General features: G+C 41.7%; 1 protein-coding gene across 4 annotated transcripts in view; it reads right to left on the minus strand.

Moving 5' to 3' along the window:
* Positions 1–390: 390 nt before the first annotated feature.
* Positions 391–23422, minus strand: part of abat (4-aminobutyrate aminotransferase) — a 210519-nt gene continuing 187487 nt past the window's right edge. For all 4 annotated transcript variants that reach the window (XM_041205746.1, XM_041205748.1, XM_041205745.1 and 1 more), the window contains 4 exons: positions 9031–9198; positions 6105–6251; positions 4173–4284; positions 391–1247 (listed from right to left, as the gene is read on the minus strand). In XM_041205746.1, coding sequence (XP_041061680.1) covers positions 1126–1247; positions 4173–4284; positions 6105–6251; positions 9031–9198 — 549 coding nt within the window. In that variant the 3' untranslated portion in view covers positions 391–1125. The remainder of the gene's footprint in view (positions 1248–4172; positions 4285–6104; positions 6252–9030; positions 9199–23422) is intronic.

Here is a 23422-nt window from a genome sequence, read left to right on the forward strand (position 1 = left end):
TATTGCTAACAGGTATGTCACTAATGAGTATTTTGCTAATGGGTATATTGTAACAAGTGAATTGTGTTGTTAACTAGTATTCTTACAAAATCTAGTAAAGACATTAGTGTTTAATTTGAGCTTTTTCGTAATTCTCGTGTTCGAACAAGAGTCAAAGGTAAAAGGTTACTTCATACACTGTCAGACCCTCAAAGTACGTACCTTTTACTCTATTGTACTGTGACCCAAAAACTGCAAATACAATTTCTAAAAAATCTGCACATAATCTACATCATATCTGCTCTATGAATGTGTGATGCCAGTAAAAATGACTGGAAATAAAATTACTAAAACGTTCCTTTTTCCAACACTAATATTTCTCTTGCTTACACAAAAAACACCAACAATAAATGTACTCTATTAGTTTAATGAAAACATAGGGTACAATTCTAGATAACCTTTTTCAATAATATATAACATTTGAAGAAACTGGGTTTTATTGGGATATATAGATGGCCATGGTGAATAAATTTATCTCAATTTCTATATATAGTGAACTGATCAAGCTTAAGACACATCTTACTCAAACAACTAGGCTTTCTGGTTATTTAAAATAGTAAACGCATAATGTGTTTCAATTGAACAGAAATGATTTTGACATAATCCACCATTAATTCACAAAGTAGTATATGGAGCATTTTAGAACAGATAGCAAATATCCTATTGTATGTCATGAATGCCATTAATTGACACCTGTCATGTGATACAAAATATCAGTAAAAATTACAAAAATGTTTACCAGATTAATTATGAAACTGAAGTTACATAAATGGAATATTGTTCAACTTACGCCATTACACCCAAGGCATCTGACAATGGAAAATTAACACTGATTTCTTGTAATGTTATTAGATGTATATTCACATTAGTGGAATAGAATGTTAAATGTTACAATAATTACACATTTGAATTAGCTATAGAGGTCAAACTCACCCTTATTTATTGATTTTTAAAGTACTGATGGAAATGGTAGATATCAACATTGAACAAATGGTTACATAATTTGTAAAATCACTAGATTGCAATCTATTGAACAGTATGATTGTGGGCTGTTGATCCTTTTGTGCTGCTAGCTGCTTCACATTTTTATTTGTGGACAGCCAGAATATCACTGAAAACATTTAGGAAGAGATTTGCATGGTGTGGCCTGAACACCAAAGCAGGACGGAAACGAATGGACTTTTCCCCACAGCCACCAAGTACAATACCTAATGGGAGAAAAGTCAGTGGTCAAACTTATAGAATAACAATTCCGGATCAATTGTTTATTGGGTCTAGCTTAATACATTTAAGTAAAGAAAGTACTCTTGAAATTCTTTTGCAAGGTTTTGGGGGTGGAATATGTATAGAGTGGGTTGGAAGTTTCACTCCACAGATTCCATTCTGGTTCACTTTCCAGGGTTAAATTATTTACATACATTGGATAGACACCCACAGCGCCACTGGGTTCCCACTCAGGTCATGGGTGGCATCATGATACAGCTTGGCTATCCTAGCTCTGATTTACGTAAGAACATAAGAAATAGAAGCAGGAGTAGGCCATTCGGCCCCTCAAGCCTGCCCCACCATTCAATAAAATCATGGCTGATCTGCCCCAGGCCTCAACTCTTTTGTGCCAGCTCCTCATAGCCCTCAACTTCCCAATATTTCAAAAATTGATGTACCTCTTTAAATACTTGTAGTGATCTAAGTCTCTGGGGTAGAGAATTCCAGACATTCACTACCCTCTGAGAGAGGAAATTCCTTCACATCTCAGTTTTAAAAAAGTGTCCCCTTATTTTGTAACTCTGTCCCCTAATTTGAGATTCCCCCACTAGTGGAAACATCTTCTCAACATCTACCCTGTCAAGCCTCCTCAGAATCTTGCATGTTTCAATAAGATCACCCCTCATTCTTCTAAACTCTAATCAATTAAGGCCTAACCTGTTTAGCTGTTCTTGAAAAATCAACCCCTTCATCCCAGGACTCAGTCTAGTGAATCTCTTTTGAACTGCCTCCAATGCCAGTATATCCTTTCTTAAATACGGGGACCAAAACTGTATACAATACTCCAGGTGCAGCCTCATCAGCATCCTGCACAGTTGTAACAAGACTTCTCTTTTTTAAAACTCCAACCCCCTAGCAATACAGGCCAAAATTCCATTTGCTCTCATAATCACTTGCTGCACCTGCATGCTAACTTTTTGTGTTTCATGCTCAAGAACACCCAGATCCCTCTGTGCTGCATTTTTTTTGGAGTCTCTCTCCATTTAAATAATAGTCTGCCTTTTGAGTCTTCCTACTAAAGTACATGACCTCACACTTTCCTAGATTAAACTCCATCTGCCAAGTTTTTGTCCACTCACTCAACCTATCTATATCCCCTTGTAGATTCCTTATGTCCTCATCACAACATACCCTCCCACCTATTTCTGTATTGTCAGCAAATTTGGATACATTACACTCTGCCCTCTCCTCCAAGTCATTAATATAGATAGTAGATAATTGAGGCCCTAGGACTGATCCTTGTGGCACTCCACTATTTATGTCTTTCCAACCTGAAAAAGACTCATTAATCCCGACTCTCTCTCCTGTGTGTTAACCAGTCCTCAATCCATGCTAATATATTACCCCCAATACCGAGGGCTACTATCTTGTGCAATAACCTTTTATGTGGCACCTTATCGAATGCCTTCTGGAAATCCAAATACACTACATCTACCATTTCCCTTTATCAACTGTGCTTGTTATATCCTCAAAGAACTTTAGCAAATTTGTCAAATATGATTTCTCTTTCACAAAAGTTTGTTGACTCTGTTTGATTGCGTTAAGCTTTTCTAAATGTCCTGCTATTTCTTCCTTAATAATGGACTCTAGCATTTTCCCAACAACAGATGTTAGGCTGACTGGCCGATCGTTTCCTGCTTTTTGTCTTCCTCCCTTCTTGAACAGGGGCATCACATTAACAGTTTTCCAATCCGCCAGGACCCTTCTGGAACCCAGTGAGTTCTGGAATATTCCAACCAATGCCTCCATTATCTCTGCAATCACTTCCTTTATATTTTGAAGAAAGGCTCCATTTTTCACCGGATTACAGCAGGGCAACTCACCTTTTACATCTTAACACCCACTCCTTGAGCCTTTAGCAATGCAAGATGTAACAATTTTGACATGATTATGATGCATTTCCCTCATCTGCATGAGTTGTCATATTCCCACCTGTTAGTTGGCAGGTGCACTGTGTCTCTACCATTGGCCAGAAACTGACATAAAGGGCTGAATCCTCGGCTCGGCAAGCAGGGGTGGGGCCTGCTCGGCAAGGCATAAAATGACGCGGAGTGACGTCAGGCATGTGTTCTGATATCACCGCGCATCGTTTAGATTTTCAGTTCAGCGGTTGCGCAGCCGAGTCAGCCCTGCACCCGCCAGATTGTCAAAGGCCTGTTAAGGCCATTTAAAAAGGCAATTAAGCAATTTCCTGAGCTGCCCGTCCTACCTTAAGGTTGGTGGGCAGGCGGGATGAGGTTTCATGAAGGGTATATAAATTAAATACATTTTTTCATTAAAGTTGATTGACATGTCCCAGCTCGTGTGACACTGTTACATGAGGGGACATGTCTTAAAATTTTTTTTCTTTATTAAAAGTTTTGGAACTTAACCTAATCGCCCTGAGGCAGCTCCGTGCCTCAGGGAGATTTCTGCACATGCGTGCGAAAGAGCGCAGGCCCCGACTCAGGGAACCCCCTCCCGCCTGCACAGGGTGGGTGTCACTGGGCGGGTCTTAATTGGCCTGCTCACATAAAATGGCAGTGTGGACACCAACGGGAGCGCCGATCAGGTCTGTGCGCGCCCGCCCGCCCCCGCACAACCTCCCCAAGGGCAATTCTACCCATAGACAAAGAGACGGGGATTTGATGTAACAGGATTCTGCCCCATCTACAGAAGTTACTCCATCCACTAGGGGAGAAGAAATTTTACCTCAGTATAGATTGATTTACAGCTTCATGGCTGCCCACACTCTGGGCAGCACTGAATGTTACTATACTGCATTTTTGAATCTCAAACTCAAGGCAAAAATAAACGTGCTGTAATTTTAAAACATGTGAGATTGAATAAATCAAATTTGTCTTGCATTTGATACCTATCCATCCTACCTTTATTTCTCATTTTCAAGACAAGTTGATTCCTTATTGTTTCATTGGGTGCATCTATAGAGCAGAATGTCCCTTTTCCCCGGGCTTTATTCAGGATGTGTGGATAGAGAACCTGAAAAAGAGCACAGTATTGAAATCCATTAATATATTGATGTGACGGCAATAAAAAATAGCAATAAACGATGGAAGTAATATATTTGACAAATGCACCGCTCAAATTGATTGTAAAGATGTTTTGGGTATGCTTGTAAATTGATTGAGCTTTCAATTTTTTTTTATTTTTAAAAAGTTTATGATTTGCTCAAAACCTGTACTCATATCTGATGTACCTTCCATATTTGAGTATAACTTTATTTACATAGAGATTGGCCATGCTGAGTTCAGCTGAAGATGGGAATGTTTTTTGCAGTTGCCTCTTTCTGTTGCCTAGTTGTCTACTGCTATTCCCAACTGGATGTGGTATTGATCAGAGCAAAGCTCTGTGACCCTTAGTGTAGAACTATTTTGTTTTATTATAGCCTGCTGTTTTTGGCAATGGGTAGTTCTGTGTTATAACTGTACTATATTTATACCTCATTCTGAGGTATGCTTAGTGTTGCTCTTGGTATCCCTTACTACAGTCTGCCTTAAATTAGGCTTACTTCCTTTCCCCTGATGGTGATTAAAGACTGAGGGACATGCTAGGCCCAATTTTGGGCTGCTCAATCTGTCTTTAGTCTGTTCTACTTAAGCATGGTAGTAGTGCTACACTACGTGATTCAAGTGGAGATAAGATTTTGTCTTTACAAGGATTGTTCAGTTGGTGATCACTTCTACCAATATTATTGGGTACAGATGTGTTTGTGACAGGTAGGTTAGTGAGGGCAAGGTCCTTTTTGTATTAGTTCCTTCACCACCTTTTCACAGGCCTGTTTGGAATTTACATCCATCAGGACTCTGCCATTAGTTCAGTCACCTGCTCGAGGCCACTTTGTCTTTGCTTCCCTCGGAGTTTCCACCAAATAATGTTCAACATGAAGGAGTACTGATTTGTCAGTTCAGGCAGTTGGAGAATGGGAGGGGTTTAGTTGATGATCAGTAGAAAATTTGATTACCTTGTTTAATTTGAAGCCATGATATTTAATGGGGTCAAAAATGACACCTTCCAGGACCAGTCATACCCTACTTTATAATATCCTACATTTGATGGGTCTACTCTTGTGAAAGTTGAATTTTTGAGACATTTTTTTCAGGAAAAAAGTTAAGGGGCTAACTTTTACATGGGTAATGAGAGGCTACACACAAAACACACCAAGAGGACTTAGGCATTAATTGTTTTTAGATTTCCAACAATACCATGCAGAATAGCCATGAAGGATATCAAATTGCAGGAATCACTTGGTCTCTGCTCAATGCTTCTCACAATAATATTTTTTGTGATTTACAGTGATTTTATACTATGCTAGAATTGCCACATTCCAGATGTAAGAATTCCAAACAATTGCCTGAAAGTTAAATACAAAACTGCTGAGATTTACCAAAACTGATACACTAAAACAGGTCTTCCTGACAGTTGGTCTTAGGAAGTCATAGGAGTTTTAAATTTGGCTTGCAGCTAACTTTAGGAGCTAGCATTGATTTTACAAAATGTAAAATATAAAATAGCTATATTTCATATCGACCCTGAGTTCCTAATCATGTCACAGTGTCATGTGGCACACCACTCTGTGTTGGTATTCCAATGAACTGCCCCATTCCAAATGCAGCGATTACAATTTCAATTGAATAACTGTAACAACGCTTGTTAAATAAATTCTCAAAACATTTCAGGTGAATAATACATATTGCATCTCAATACATTAAGAACTGGATGCAAAACAAAGCAGCATAAATGAGATAAGGCAATTATTTTACATTTCCTTATTGCAGGTCTTCAAGTACACTAATTGTTACCTGTAAATCCTTAAGACCCTGTAATAGGACCTTGCCACTTTCAATGACGTTGTCCAAGAGTTTTTCTCTCTTAATAACATTAAGTACTTCAGCAAACATGAGACTTTTTGAAGGATCTCCTAGCCATGTGTTGAAAATCCTGTAGGGCTGTAACAAAGATGCAATGTACAGATTGTAAGAGGTAACATAAAAAATATACTGTGATAAACTAAGATAAAAGCAAAATATTGCGGATGCTGGAAATCTGAAACAAAAACAGAAAATTCTGGAAAAACTCAGCAGGTCTAACAGCATCTGTGGAGAGAAAAAAAAAGTTAACATTTCGAGTTCTTATGATTCTGCTCTGAAGAAGAGTCATAAGGACTTGAAACATTAACTCTTTTTTTTCTCTCCACAGATGCTGTTAAACCTGCTGAAATTTTCCAGCATTTTCTGTTTCTGTGATAAACTATACTGTTTACTAAAATCAAAAATACTGATTACAACATATTTGTATTATATTTGGAGTTCTATATAGGAAGGTATCTACATCAAAGGTCTTCATGATAAAGTTTCAATAACCTTTTTAAAAAGATAAAAGATGCAGAGAAATTGAACCATTTCATTACTGTGGCATATTTTGTTTCTCTTTTTTAGTCTAGAAGCAGTGAATAATACTGGGGCACAATCGCTCAAATGTCAACTGCTTTCCAAAACCGATACAGCCCTCCTCTCCGCTCCCATAAGACAATTTGAAAGGATATGGCAGACAATTGGTTTAGCCATCTACTGCCAATCTGGCTGGACCATGTAAAGCACTATCGGTTCCTACTCCCATGTGCTAAAACTGCTCACTATTTCAACATCACCCTGGAATGCAAAGTTTCTTTTCTCTATTGCAAACCATATTCTTAAACTGCTCTCCCCTGTTTTCCTCACCCTCACTTCCAACAATGAGTACAAGGATTTCTTTGTCACTAAGGTTGACACCATCTAATCAGCTACTTCTACCATGTGTCCCTCCCTTCTACTGGCCCCCAGAGCCAAATGCCCTCTAAAGTTCCTGACTGCCTTAGCCCTGAACTTGCATATTGCTCTAGTTTCTCTCCTATCTCCGCTCATGCCCTCGCTGGGCTTATCTTGTCCATGAGATCCACCTCATGCTCCCTCGACCCTCTTCCCACTAAACTGCTGACCACCCAATTTCCCTTTCCTGGTTCTCATGTTAATTGATATTTTTAATGGTTCTCTCTCCTCACGTGTCGTTCCTGTCTCCTTTAAATCTGCTGTCATTACCCCTCTCCTCAAATAGCCAATCCTTGACTCCCACTGTCCTTGCTAACTACTACCCATCTCTACCTCTCTTTCCTCTCCAAAGTCTTTGAACATGTTGTTGCCTCCAAAATCATTCCCATCTATCCCGGAACTCCATGTTTGAATCCCTCCAATCATGATTCTGACTCCAGCCATAGTACACAAATGACATCTTCTGAAACAAAGGCACGCTTTTCCTCCTCATCCTTCTCAACCTATCTGCAGCCTTTGACATGGTTGATCACTCCATCCTCCTCCAAAGCCTTTCCACTGTCATCCTGCTTGGTGGGACTCCTCTCACATGGTTCCATTCTTATCTAACTGTAGCTGGAGTATCGCTTCTCTTCTTCTCTTCCTACTCCCCCACCAATACTCTGGTGTCCCCCAAAGGATCTATTCTTGCCCTTCTTCTATTTCTCACCTACATGTTCCCCAATGGCAACATCTTCCGAAAGTATCTGTATGCTGACGACACCCTGCTAGCTCTTATCTCATCACCAAGTCTCTTGATTCCTGCACTTGCTAAATTATCAGACTGGGTGAGCAGAAATTTCCTTCTATTAATTTTTGGGAAGACTGAAGCTATTGTCTTCTGTCCCCATTACTAACTCTGTTCCCTAGCTACTGACTTCATTCCTCTCCTTGGCAAAAGTCTGAGACTGAACCAGACTCTTTGTAACCTCAGTGCCATACTGGGCCCTGAGTTGAGCTTACAATCAAATATTTTCCCACCTGTTTCCACCTCTGTAACACTGCCTGACTTTGGAAGATGAATGGAATACAGAATTTAAAGAACCTATGGGCAGGATTTTCCTTGTGGGCTCCAGGACTCTCAACATCAGGGTCAAATGGGAGTCAGAAGCCATACTGCATGAAGAACAGTCACCTAGCAGTGATATTTCCCGAACTGGCCAGTTAATGGCCAGAGGGCAGGCTTTCTATGCAACTGACAGTGAATCTTGGAGCTGGAGACATTCTCCAGCATTGAAGACACAGCAGGCTGCCTTTACAGGTAAGAGAGAGAGAGCAAGCGCCCAAGATGGAAGTGCCCTCTCTCCAACTTCGTTAACTTAAAAAAAAAATGAAAATAAAAACTGCCCTTAGCAGCTGGCCCACCACTGTGGTTGGGGAACCCAATTCAAGAGACGCCTGTGGCTGCAGCCGAAGCCAGGCAGGTGAGGAGGGCCTCAAAAACTGCCTGGAGGACTGGCCACCATAACTGCCACTGGGTGGCCTCTGATAATTGGCCTTAATAGGCTTTTAACAAGCTCGACTGGCCACCTGCCTCTTATGCGCAGGTAGGCCTGCCACCACCCCTGTTCTCCCCCATCCCCCGACCCCCTGCCATGCCACCTTTGAGAAAAAACAATCTGGGGGCAGAATGGTGCCATATATTGGGCATACTGGCTTGGCAATTTGCATTTTCTCACCTCTGTGCTTGCCCCCTTCAGGGCTAAAAACCCTTCCCATATGTTTTAACAGATCTCCTTGTAAATCTAACTAAAGATTGTACGCAAGAAAATGTTCTGGGTGTTAAAGTCCCTTCCCATTGTTTAGGTGGCACTGTACAATGACACATATTTCCGCCAATCCAGTTTACAGATATAAACTATGCTTTATCATGGGCACTCACAACGTCAGGCCTTAGCTCATCCTTGTAGAAGTAGCCTCCCGAGAGAAACTTCTTACTGAAGGTTACGATGTCTGCTGGATCATCCAGACCCCAGTGTTCGTGAGCCCAAAACTTGCCGGTGCTACCTCCTCCCGTCTGTACTTCGTCACACAAGAAAGCGCAGCCATGCTGATTGAGCAGTTTCAGGTGGAGAGGAAAAGATAGGAGAGGGACAAAAAGCCAAAATTTCATACGTTTGTGGAAATGATCAACACAATGTAACAAGGGGTGAAGTTAAGCTAATCTGCATGTTGCCGGGATTAAGCAATAGGGAAACAAAATGGGGAGCGAGAAAGTGAAACAAATGCACCATCAGCATAAATAACAATTCTTATTACCTACCCTTTATAGTTTAGGAGGCAAGAAAGCCAATGTTTTGCACATGGTAAATATTATTTCTATCTGTCCTATGCTGAAAAAATTCCCAATTTTTCTAGTACACAGCAAGTATTAGAAAAGGACAATTTGCAACTATCATGGGTTTTACTGGCAAAAGTCAAACCTCTTTTAATGCGGGGAAATGCAACTTACCATTATGCTCACTTTATATTTGTGCTTAATATTTCCGCAGTAGTCTTTGTTGCAGCATAATAGTTTCCTCTTCAAACATGACAATGAAAAAGCAGCAAATTCTTTATTGGGTTTTGCAAGTAATAAACTGGAACCAGTGGAAGTACTTTGGCAAGTTCGTACCCATGTTAGGTATTTCATGTGGGGCATACATTTCCATAACAATATAATCTTCACAACAAATCAGCACACTATGGATAAACAAGCACACTGATGGTGATCATCTATCCCTGTTGTCCAGTATTGGCAACACCAAACATTTGGCATTACTGACCACAAATGTAAGTGGTTAAAATCAGCTTTCAGTGACTTCTATTTTGGGATTTTTGATTTTTTTAAACATTCAAAGTTTTGTCAATGAATTATTTTAAGTGTGGTGGTTTGAGAACAGGAATTAATTCACATAGCTTTAGAAAGCTACATCAGATGTTGCCACTACAAGAGAGGGCAGGGTTGATGTATAATGAAACATCCATCTTTATTGATGTTTATACCATTAAACAACTTGTTATCTCACCTGTTATGGCCTGATAAAGCTATTATGCCCAGTATGGTGGAGATAAATCACTTCATGTATGCCTAGCGTGAGGTGTCTGCTGAAAATATACCACTGGGACAATGTAGTTAAGTTTGGTGATGGGTCGACTAGTAAATTGCTAAATGGAGATAGAGTTGAAGCCACAATGCTCTCACCTCCTGAAGTAGGGTAAAAACCAAGATAAGCCAGGTTTTAAAAAAGGAAACTGAGGTGTAGGCCAGAGGCCTAGAACTGAAAGTTAAGACGTGGGAGGTTAGTTTTCTTCAGTCAGTGGTTGTGTAATAAAAAAGTAAAAATAAGTAAGTCAATTCGCAAAGTCAAGGTTTATTATTTTTACTAATTTTTCAAGGCCAGAGTTCAGATTGAGTAAACATGTAAACTTGAGTAAAAGTAGCATTTGCTTTAACAATTACTCTATTTACTCATGATTGTACAATAAAGCAGCATATCAAGTTGTAAAAGCCCACTTCTAACTACTTCTCAGTCTGTGTTTGGAGAAAGGCCTTTATGTACTGCTGCCTTTTGCGTACATGACTTTCCATAGTCATGTGACCTTAGGTCACCTTGGGGAAAGCAAAGGCTTTGGGTAAAAGCTATTTTGATACACCAAATGCAACATGGTGTTGGAGTGTGCAGTTGAAATTGAGGGGATTTGATAGTTGTAAGAGCCAGTCACTGTAAGCAACAGCAGAGAATAATTAAAGCTCAGCCTGCAACTTTGTATGGAGACATTGCCTGCTGGGTGAGTTAGCATGGCTTTCAATATTCCAGTACTGGCTCCTATAAAGTTGAAAGGAGTTTCAAGAATGAATTGGAAATTCTTTCAGTGTCAAAGGCAGAACTATGAAACTGCGACAGAGTTAAACGAGAAACTTGAACAAATAAGAGTAGCAACTCTGTTATTAGTGGTGGTGAAAGAGTGCCACAAGGTGTATTGCACCCTAGACCTCATTGAGGAGCAGCAAAGCCAGTCTTGTGACTTTTTGGATGCCTTGAATCCCCTACTGGTATTTCTGAATGCTGCATGCTCAGCACCAGAGTTCAGGAAGAGGGGTGGGGAATATTGATCTGTATGCGACAGCTCTGAGACATCAAGCTGCATCTTTTAGTGTTAGCAATTGAAGGATGATCTCATCAGAGATAGGATAGTCTTAGGAACAAGTTTGAGGAGAGAAGAGAAACTTACTCTCAAGAAAGCTATTAGCAAGTATGCAAGCTCTGAATTTGTTAATCATCAGCCAGACAGTCTTGATGGGAGAACAGACGAGGATTTGCATTATGCTGAGACACAGTCCAGGCTTTCTGAACACAAAACAATGGGGAAAAGGAAGAAACATTTACAGCAGGACCAGCAAAAAAGATCAAAGCCAGAGTACTGAAAGTAAATATTAAGAGGACATCACACAAAAGAAAAAGAAACATGTCCAGCATGGGGAAAAAAGTGCTCTAATTCCAAGAAACGGAATCTCTTTGCATGCAAGTGTTTTGCTGGAAAGAAGAAAAGCAAGTCTATAAAGATGGTTGCTAGAGAGATGTTGGACAATGATACTGGTGAATTACTCTACACTCTAGAACAGGTTGGCACCATCAAGCCTCAAGGTAAAATAGTTTGACACTATTGGAATGATGACTGCAGAAGGACAGGATCAGGTTAATATGAAGTGTCAGATCACCGGATTGGCTAACCAACATAAAGCAGAGAGTCGGGATATATGGGTCTTTTTCTGGATGGCAAGCTGTAATTAGTAGGGTGCCACAGGGTTCGGTCCTTGGGCCCCAACTATTTAAAATCTATATCAATGACTTGGATTCAGGGATAGAAGGTACTATAGCTAAATTTGCAGATGACACCAAAATAGGTGGGAAGGTATGTTGCATTGAAGAAATAAGAAATTTACAAATGGATATGGACAGGTTAGATGAATGGGCCAAAATTTGGCAGATGGCGTTTAACGTGGGTAAGTGTGAGGTTATCCATTTTGGTCAGAAGATTAAAAAGGTGACTTATTATTTAAATGGAGAGAAACTTCAGAATGCTTCAGTGCAGAGGGATCTGGGTGTCCTCGTGCATGAATTGCTGAAAGCCAGTATGCAGGTACAGCAGGTAATAAGGAAGGCAAATGGAATTTTGGCATTTATTGCAAAAGGAATAGTGTATAAAATTAGGGAAGTGTTGTTGCAACTGTACAAGGCATTGATGAGACCGCACCTGAGTGTGCACAGTTTTGGTCCCCTTACTTGAGGATGCACTGGAGGTGGTTCAGAGGAGGTTCACTAGATTGATTCCAGAGATGTGCGGCTTGTCAAATGAGGAGAGATCGAGCAGTTTAGGCCTATACTCGCTAGAACTTAGAAGGATAAGAGAAGATCTAATTGAGGTATATAAGATGATAAAGAGGATAGCATCTTATGAGACAAAGTAGACGTGGTGTGGATGTTTCCCCTTCTGGGGCATTCTAGAATGAGGGCTGTAGTTTTAGGCTAAGGGGTGGTAGATTTAAATCGGAGATGAGGAGGAATTACTTTTCTCAAAGGGTCGTGAATCTGTGGAATTCACAACCTCAGAGTGCAATGGATGCCGGGACGCTGAATAAATTTAAGGAGGAGATACACAGATTTTTAATTAGTAATGGGTTGAAAGGTTATGGGGAGAGGGCAGGAAATTGGAGTTGAGGCCGAAATGAGATCAGCCATGATCGTAACGAATGGCGGGGCAGGCTCGAGGGGCTGAATTGCCTACTCCTACTCCTAGTTCTTATGTTATGTAGACCATGATCAGAATCTAGTGAGACTGTTAGAGAGAGTTCACCAGATGAACCTGAAGCTGAACAAGAAAAAACTGCAACTGAAGATGACTGAAGTAAATTACATAGGTCATATAGTGACAGTGAAAGGACTTTTCCCTGATACTTAAGGGGAAAAACGTACAGCGGTTTAGAGAAAGGACAGGGGAATGAGACAAATTTAATAGCCCTTTCAAAGTGGCACAGGCACTTCACAAGTGGCATGGGTTGAATAGTCAATTTTTGCTTGAAAACATTTGGGAACAATTTCTTCAGTTTTGGTAATCTAGTGCCACAAATTTTCAGATGCAGCGATACGAATACTGGCTGGAATTTTACAGGGGGAAGGATGGCAGGTGTGGTGGTGGGAGGGGCCATGCCATTAGCATCATTCCTGTCGCCTACCTGCTTGCTCTCCTGCTGTAATATTACCAGAGTGGCTGAGGTGTCAGGTGGCCCACTTGCCTGTGGGCCAATCAGGCCCTTTAAGTGGCCAATTAATGGCGTAACCTGGTGAGCCTTGGTGTCGGGCTGGGCAGGGAATACCTACCTGATGCTGACTCTTAGCCCACTGAAGGCCCCTCCAAGGTGCAAACCACCCACTCCAACCCCCCACCTCGTGTACTTTGCTTGTCTTTTCCAACCATGCAACCCCCACCCCCCCCCCCCCCCCCCCCACCAATCAGCCTGACCCCAGCAAAATTCCAGACTCACCTTGCATCCTGGCTTCAATGCTGAACTCCTCCCTCTGAGCCTCACTGCAGTCCCAGCAGCGACCACTGCTCCTGGTGATGCTGCCAGGACATGAGAGCCGCCGGCCAACCAGGGAATCCCCTGACTGGCTGGCAGTTCTTTGAGTCGAGGTTTCCCCTTGGTGAAGGGCAGACGTCCTGCCTCAAGCCAACTAAAGGGCCGTCAGCTGTTCAATGGCTGCAGGGCAAGCCGGTCAAGCTGAGGGGAGCTTGCTCCTGACTTTTACATTTGGGGGTAGAACCACTTCCCCCAGCGTAAAATTCAGCACACTGTAACAGAAAGTAAGGGCTGCCTAATCAGTATGTTACAGCTCCACTTTTGTAAGATAATGGTTAACAGTGCTCAGCAGCAGGTGGCGCAAAATATCAATTCATTCTGAACAACCCAGAGCCATTGGCACCAAATCTGAGAGGTTTTCAGATCTGAAGGAAATAATCAAGGTCACCTACCAATAAACCAAGTCGATAACCAAAATTTGTCAAATGTCCTCATTTATTCAGTTAGTGCTGCCCTCTAAATATTCTTAATTTTCTATATGCCCTTTGAATACATACCATGGATGGCCTTACTGTTGTGCGTCACAAATTCTGACTACAATTTATTACTGAAATTATTGGCACATCTTAAAAGCACCAACTCCAAAAGCCCTTCTGATGGGATCACTGCTCACACGCGGGGAAATTTTCAACAGCTGATTGCCCATTTCTCCTAAGTGCCGGAGTTTTCCGACTCCACCCGCCCCCCCACCCCAAGCGTGGCGGGTTCCCCGGGACCGGAAGATCCCGCCTCCGCCGGCATAAGGGGCTGGAAAATTCAGGCCAAGAACATAAGAAATAGGAGGAGTAGGCCATTTGACCCCTTGAGCCTGCTCTGCCATTCAATAATTCATGGCTGATCGGATTGCGGTTTCAACTCCATCTTCTCGCCTGCCCTGCAATAACCTCGACTTCCTTGTAGATCAAAAATCTGTCTAATTCACCCTTGAATATATTCAATGACCCAGTCTCCTGTGCTCTCTAGGGAAGAGAATTTCAAAGGTTAATGACCTCTGAGAGAATAAGTTCCTCCTCAGCTCTATCTTAAATTGGAGACCCCTTACTTTTAAACAGTGCCCCATAACCCTGGATTTCCCATGAGGACAAACTTCCTCTCAGCTTCTAAGCATCAGTGGGAAAACGTGAGAATAGCAATTCAAAGACTGGTGGGGATGTTGCATGCTCATTTTTCCATTTAAATCCACTTTCAGGCAGACCTTTATTATGGGCTCCCAACACTCCCGCCCAGACCAGGTACGAACCTGTTTACCAGCGCAAATTACATCTGTTGTAGGATCCTGATTGCAACTTTCAAAGAGAAATGTGGCAAGCATACATGGTCCATGACAATCTCACTTCTCCAGGTCTTGTGAAGCCTTAATCATAAAGAGATTACTGGAGGCCTCTCCGAAAAGGTAAGGTTTGTCGATTTTTAGAAACAAGCCACAAGCTACAGAAGTGGTCCATAAAAATCATCCAGCAAGCTGCTGGCCTGTTCTCTCTGCTGCCCCCAGCAGGCTGCACAGGGCAAGTACTTTGTCGATTTTGTGTCTTTGATACCCAAACTAGAATTCTCTTCCATAAAGTGTGATGAGCATGAGAACCATAAGTTCATCACACTTCCAACTTCAAAATATTACTTTCTATTTGCAGGACAGAGAGATACACAACAGAAGGGAAAAGACTGACACTGCAGGAGGGTATGCAACACAACTGTTCCCCAACACAACTGAATCAAAATTCTTGTCCTTGCTACAAATCTCTTAATGACATTGCCTCATCTTTTCTCTCCAGCCTTCTCCAGTTTTATGAACCAAATCATGCGCTATCATTCTCTCATTCTGCCCCTCCCCCATCCCATGTAACCTCCTTTCAGTTTTCCTTGCCTACGGGCAGAGCTTTCACTGCTCTAGGCCAGTGGTTCCCAAACTTTTATGGCACACCATTATACTGTAAAAAAGTTTGAGGCACACCTCCTATTTCCTCCAACTGAAATGCCCTCCAGCAAAAGCCTTTTATCTCTAAAACCTCCTAAAAACATGCAGTGGTTCAAGAAGGCAGCTCACTACCACCTCCTCAAAGGCAATTAGGGATGGGGCAATAAATGCTGGCCTAGACACATCCATGAATGCATAGAAAAAAAAGCCACCATCTAATACACTTTTCATTAGTTTAAAAAATGTACAATGACATGTCATATACAATACCTTTTATAGAAAATGTACATAATTTAAAAGTTTTTCCCACTAAAGATTTCAATTTTTTCAGTTTTTTTAAGTCCGTATTCCTCAATGTGAAAGTTCATATTTGTAATGTAATGAAAAAAGTTGTTTCTTCTCATTCAGTCAAAAATGTTGAAACTAAAAGTATATGAATTAGAGCAAAATGCAAATGAAGGAAATGCTGTGAGCAGCATCTTACTGGCAACGTTAGTGTGACACCTGGGCTGTCTCTATGAGCAGAGTCTCTAGGTCTGGGGAGGAACCGATGACAGGGCAACCCATGGGTCTTGCTCCACTGACAGGCGCTCCCTCCCTTTGCTTTTTTACATAATCCAGTGTTAAGAACGCCAACTCACACAGATAGGTTGTGGGAAAGGGTAAGAGTACTATAAGAGCGCGATCTGAAATAGATGGATATTCTTGTCCCATAAGCAACCAAACTGTGTCCAGAGGCATCTCTGCAAACTTCAGTTTCAGCGTATGATTCATCCTGAGCTCTGCAAATTCCTCTTGTTCTTTTAATGACAATTTCTTTGATGATTCAAAAGAAAGTGGACTAAATGGTTCACGTACCCAGTCAAAGTCTTCTATACTCATGGAGGGGAAGTAGCATTCGAACTTCTCTTGTGGCAGTTTGAGATGTGTGTGGGGGTGAGATTGAGTTTGGTTTTGCCATCGGGACTCGCTGATGCCAGCTTGAACATCTCAGTCGACCCCCTTGCCACTTTTTCCTGCCAAAGGGCCCGTTTTGATCTTAAGCCTTGAAGTTTATCTATGGCATCAGAATGTTCTCATTTTGCCCTGCATTTTAACATTCAGCTCATTCAGATGGCCGAATATATCTGAAAGCTACGCAAGCTTGGCACACTAAGAATCATCTGATGGTAAATCTTTATGTGGCGATTCATGCAGAGCCGAAAACCCAGAGCGTTACAGAGGGCATTAACACGGGGGAGGACCTATCACTGAGACAGCCATCACACCTCATGAGTAAATCCTGGTACTCTGCTCCCATCTCTTCACACAAAATAGTAAACAAGTGTGATTTCAAAGGCCGTTATTTTACATAATTCTCCATTTTCACCATTTGGTCTAATACTGCAGTTAACTTGGACAGCATTGTTTCAGCAACAAGGACTTCAGGGCGCGGGATACAGTGGCTGACCTGGGTGTCAGGATTCTGTTCTTTACCTTCCTCACAACTCCTTTGACTTTTCATGGAAGCTGCTCCCTCAGTGCAGATGCTATTGCACTTGGTTCAGGTAGGATCGTTTCCCTCCAGATAAGCAGTTGTGACACAAAAGGATTTCCTCTCCAGTCGCATGACTGGGCAATTCTTTGCAAATGAAGAAATCCTCTTTGATCGAATCCCCATCAACATACCTGACATGGACCAAGAGCTGCAGTGTCTGCTAATGTCTGAGGTGTCATCAAGCTGCAGGGTAAATGTTCCACTCATTTCTAATTTCTCTTTAAGCACCCGTTCAATATCAACAGACATTTTGTCAATACGCCGTCTGATTGTATTATCAGAAAGAAGAATTTTGTTGATCCCTTTGGCACCTTCAGCTCTCAACATTACTCTCACAATACTTTGGCACGTCAGCTGAATTAGTGTTTCGGCAATGGTGTGTGGCTTCTTCGATTTCGCTATGAGCTCAGCCACCAGGTAACTCGCCTCCTGCATGTTATCTGAAACCTGTACAAACTCCATCATATGCTTTGATGTCGATTTCGCTTTATGTTTTGTTCTCTCAAGCACTTGAAGGACTGTTTTCCTTGCTGGAGAGCAAGCAGTGTTTTGTATTCAAATGGCACTTCCAACTTACTTGGTACCATTGCAGGGTTCGATGCAAATTAGGCATTCTGGGAAGGGGCAGGAGGCATCACCAGTCCATGAAAATCCAAAGCCAAGTAGCTGCCACTGTACTGTCTGTGTGCGAACCTTGCTTTTTTTCTCCTGAGGTTCTGATGTTTCAGCCACATCTAAATCAAGAGCGGGATTCTTCATGTCTCTTCAAGAATTTATCCATGGCAAACATGTGGTCGAACACACTGCACTGCCCAATAAGTGCCCTCAAGTGTCAACTTGTTAGCACAATTTCAGCTTTTCGGCTGTGCCAAGCAGAACATTACTGCTCCAAAGGTGTACCCTTGCCCAGTGCCTCGCAGAGCAGTTACCAACCTTTGGTTGCCTTCTTGCATCTTTGAGGCTTCTTTTGAGGTGTCTTCGACTACTAGGGTTTCTCCTGAGCCCACTTCTCTTAAGGTCTGCTCCCCACAGCCATTTCTCTAATTGGAGCCTGTTTCCCCTTTTCTTAATTTTACTGGTTCCTGTTTCTTACAACTGTCGTCTTCCCTTACTTGGAACTTCGTTTTTGGACTTCTCCCTGTTTTCTCTCTTTGCGCAGGCGCACAGGGCCTTCGTCATCAGCTTGGAGGTCGGCATCTCCAAGTCCCGATGAACCATGGGCCTCCCTACATACACCGGCTGGGAATGGGCCGCACGTGCGAGTTCAGATTCCTTATGTACGTCAGACACATGACGAATGTAAAGAATCCAAACCGTGCATGTGTGTCCCATTCCTGGCTGGCAGATGTGAAAGAGGCCTGAGGTCCATCGAGACCTCTGAGCTGAAGATGAAGGTTAATTGGATTTTGTAAAAACATACATGTTTTCAGTAATTTTTCTTATGGAGTTTTTTAAACTGTAAATTTGAAAGAGAAATCCTCATGAAACATATCCACAAAAGTGAGCAACCCTTCTTTCATCCTTCTGAAAGAGAATAATAAACAGATTCACCACCAGCTTCTCAAGGGCAATAGGGATGGACAATACATGCTGGCCATGCCAGCAACACCCAGATCCCATGTGGAAAATATTTTGTACATCTAAACGACAAAATGTTTTTCGAGACTGAAGTGATATACCAAACAATTTCCATTATGAAATGAGGATTTTCACAGAGGAAACAGGCTGTAAATTAAGAGTTATTTCTATAATCAAGAATTAGTAGGGCAAAATTTTGCCCGTGGTGGGCGTGCGGGCCCCACAGGCTCAGCGACGGGCGGACAGCTGACCCCCGCCACTGAAAGGGGGCCCGCTGCCATTTTGAGTGATTGGGCCAATTAAGGCCCACCCAGCGCCCTGCCCAACAGGAAGCGCATGTGCTTCCTGTGCGGGGGGGTGGGGGGGAGAGATTCCCCATTTGTCAAAGTGTGCTCTTTCGCGCCTGCACATGAAAGAGCACACTGCTCCCTGAGACCAAGTGCTGTCTCAGGGAGATTACTGACAGGTAAAAAAAAACATAGAAAAATATTAAAATTACTAACATGTCCCCCTCATGTGACAATGTCACACGAGGTGGGACATGTTAATAAGAAACACATTAACTTTATAAAACTTTTAAAATATGGACATGAAACCTCATCCCACCAGTGGATGAGGTTTCATGTTTTATCAGAAGCCTGCTGGGGCTCCTGGCCTGCCCGCCAGCCTTAAGGTTGGACGGGCAGGGTCTTTAACAATCTTAATTAGCCTGTCAATTGGCCTTAATTGGCCATTGACAGGTCGGCAGCCGGACAGCTGATTTCGCTGTCCGCCCGCCTTCCTGAAAAGTTAAAAGGACTGGGATGATGTCGGGGGTACCTCCCAATGTCATCCCGCGTCATTTTCCCATCGGTAAGCGGGCCCCGCCCCCAAATCGCTGACAGGAAAATCCTGGCCAACATAAATTCTGGTGCATTTTGTATGCTTAACAATAAAAGAGTGTTTCCCTTTTTACAGCCACAATTGACTGCAACGGCTCTCAAGACAGAGAGGGTGTATGCCCAGATGTCAGATTGAATTTCCAACATTATGCCTTAACCTCAATTTTCAGAAGAGTATTCCATATCCTTCATCTCTTGGTAAGGCTGTCAAATTTATGCTGGATTCTGGGTATTATATCACACTGATCCCTTGCAGCTAATAAAGAAAGAAAACTTTCATAAATCAATGTGAATTGGATTCCAACAAGGTCCCAAAGTGAAGGGACACTGCTTTCATCCACTCCATTATTCAGTGTCCCTTTCCAAAAGTTCAAGGTTTTCAGAGGGGATCTTAAAATTGGAAAATTAGTTTTCAGATGTTCTTTCCAATGAACTTTAAGCTTTTGACTCAACGGTTCATTAAGTAAAGACTTGAGGGTGGTGACAATTAGTATTGCTGCTTGCAAGAAAACAGCAGGAATATTTTCAAAATATCACCCTCAAGTTGAATAATTTAGCTAAAGTTGCAAACCTTGTACCTTTCTTTAATTGAATATCAATTTGTGCAATAAAAAAAATTGTATTGTTTTATAGTCTGGTTGGAATACCTCAATTATAACTTGAAGTTTCAAGAAATCAAATTACTTATCATATTTAGTGAATAACTACATGTTTAACTATTCAGGGAGGTGATAAGTCCAGGTTTATGAATATATAGATTAGTTAAACATTAACCAGTTTAAAAAACAGTCTGCAACTTGGCAAGGTGAAGATGCTCATAAAATTGGGTGAAATTCTTCAGTTCCCGAATGACTAAGAAAGTCATCAATATTTATTGATGTAGAAATAGAACACTGGAACATTTTGGTACATCTTCTATTTCAAATAAGTAACTGATTAGTTATTTACGTTATGGGATCACAACATGCCTCTCATCTCTCAATTTCTGCCCCAACATTCAGTTAGATCATAGATGCCTGTACCTCGACTCCATTTACCCAATTTGGCTCCATATCCTCGATAACTTCACCTAACAAAAATTGATCAATTTCAGTCCTCGAAAGCTCCAATTGTTCCAACAACCACAGTCTTTTAGAGAGGGAGTTCCAGATTTTCACTATCATTTGTGTGAAAAAGTGCTTCCTGATTTACTCCGAAATGACCCAGCTCTAATTTTAAGTTTACATCACAAGAACATAGGACTTGCGAGCAGGAGTGGGCCATTCAGCCCTTTGAGTCTGCTCCGCCATTCAATAAGATCATGGCTGATCTGGTTGTGGTCTCAACTCCACTTTGCCATCTGCCCCCAGTACCCCTTGACTCCCTTGTCTATCAAAAATCTGTCTAACTCTGCCTTGAATAAACTTTATGACACAACGTCCACTGTTTCTGGGGAAGAGAATGACCCTTTGAGAGAAAACATTTTTCTTCATCTCCATTTTAAACAGTAAATCTCTTATTCTTAAACTGTGTCCCCTTGTTCTATTCTCCCCCCACCAGTGGAACCATCCTCCTGGTATCCAGTCCCTATCAAGTCCCCTCAGAATCTTCTGTGTTTCAATGAGGTGACCTCTCATTCTTCTAAACTGCAATGTCCCCTCATTCTTAATTCTCCCACCAGATGAAATTGGTTCTCTGTACCTACCCTATCAAATCCTTTTAACATTTTAAACACCGCAATCACCCCTTAATCTTCTACACTCAAAGAAATTCAAGTCAAATCTATACAACCTATCCCTATAATTTAAACCTCTAAACCTTGATATAGTTCTGGTGAATCTATGCTACACCCTGTCTAAGTCCAGTAAGTCTTTCCTGAGGTGCAGTGCCCAGAACTGAATGCAGTAATCCAAATGCTGATCAAGGCTCTATATTATTAAATTGAATGAAGAAAGAATTAATATTTACAAATGGATTATTGAATTGAGCAGTAAAACATAGTTTTGTAATTATCCAGGGTTTACAGTGCACAAACAGGTATAAAGTGTGGAAGCTGCTGGAAGTGTGGTGGAAGTAGGTTCAGTTGAGGCATTCAAGATGGCGCATTAGATGATTATTGATGGCGCATTAGATGATTATTTGAATAGAAACAATGTGTAGGGTTATGGGGAAAAGGCAGGAGAATAGCATTGAGTCATAATGCTCATTTGTGAGCCAGGGCAGACACGATGGGCTGAATGGTCTCCTTCTGCGCTGAAACAATTCTGTGATAAAGACTGTTTAATGCTTAGCTTTGTTGAATTATTTAATTCTCCTGGGGAGATGAGGAGATTTTTTAAAACTTAATTTCTGGTGTAATTTATTTAATGTTACTGTTTGGTTAGATACTTCAGAATTCTAGACTCTCAGCGTTGGGGAAAAGAAACTCCATTCAGAAAATAATTGCTGAAATTCCATAATATTTTAATATTTTAATCATATAATTTGTAAAGTTTATTCAGTAATCATTTTTTTTAGATGCCATCATTTGTCATTTCTATCAGCAATAAAACCATCTAAAGAAATTATCTTACTAAGATCAGAAAAAAATACAAGAGCAGTTTTCCCAAATGTGTTGATAATAATCTGGTGAGCTGCTTATAATTGAAATTCATAACTAAACATTCGGAAATGAGAATCAAGAAATGTTATTAAGAGCTAAATACTTAATTTCACATGGAAAATGGGTGGGTTGTCTTATGATGGAAGGTTGGACAGGTTAGGCTTGTATCCACATGGAATTTAGAAGGGTAAGAGGCGACTTAAGTGAAACCTTTAAGATCCTGAGGGGTCTTAACACAGTGGATGAGGAGAGGATGTTTCCTCTTGGAGAGTCTAGAACAAGGGGTCACTGTTTAAAAATAAGGGGTCGCTCATTTAAGACAGAGATGAGGATAAATTTCTTCTCTCAGAAGGTTGTGAGTCTTTGGAACTTTCTTCCTCAAAAGGCGGTGGAAACAGAGGGCAGAATTTTTTGCTCGGCAGGCAGGCGTGCACCTGACCTGCTTGAGTGTGAAATAGCGCGCGATGGTGCCAGCCGAGTGTGCTGACGTCAACGCACAGTCGCACGATAGTTCGGTGCCGGGTGCGTGCTGGAGCCAGCAGCATGCCCGCCGACAATTAAAAGGCCTGTTAAGGCCATTAAGTTATTAAATTACATTTTTCGCTGCACGTCTAACCTAATGGTTGGCGGGCAGGCGAAAAGGCCAAGCAGCCTTTGTACCTTTTTGGAAATCTCATCCAGTGGCAGATGAGGTTCCCAAAAGCAAATAAAAATAAAATAAAAACTTTAATTTTCAGTAATGACGGTGTCACATGAGGGACGTTTTATTACATTATTATTTATTTATTTACTTTTTATATCTCTTCATCTCCCTGAGGCAGCTCCATGCCTCAGGGAGATTATGCAGCGCTCACTGGTGTGTATGTGCATAGTTCAGGTTCAGCCAGCTCGTACTCCTCTCCCCTGCTGCACTGGCAGCGCTCATTGCTGCCGCTCACGTTTTACACTTAATTGGCCCGCCAGCATGAAATTGCAGTCTGGTGCTGATCGCAGGCTTCCCGACCGCCCCGACCGCCCTTGCCTGCCCCCACCAAGGGCAAAATTCTGCCAAGAGTCTTTGAATATCTTTTAGGCAGAGCTAGATAGATTCTTGATTAACAAGGGACTGAAAGGTTATCGTGGGTTGGCAGGAATGTGAGGTTGCAGTTACATTCAAATCA

The sequence above is a fragment of the Carcharodon carcharias genome, chromosome 15 (assembly GCF_017639515.1).
Source record: "Carcharodon carcharias isolate sCarCar2 chromosome 15, sCarCar2.pri, whole genome shotgun sequence".
Classification (NCBI taxonomy): domain Eukaryota; kingdom Metazoa; phylum Chordata; class Chondrichthyes; order Lamniformes; family Lamnidae; genus Carcharodon; species Carcharodon carcharias.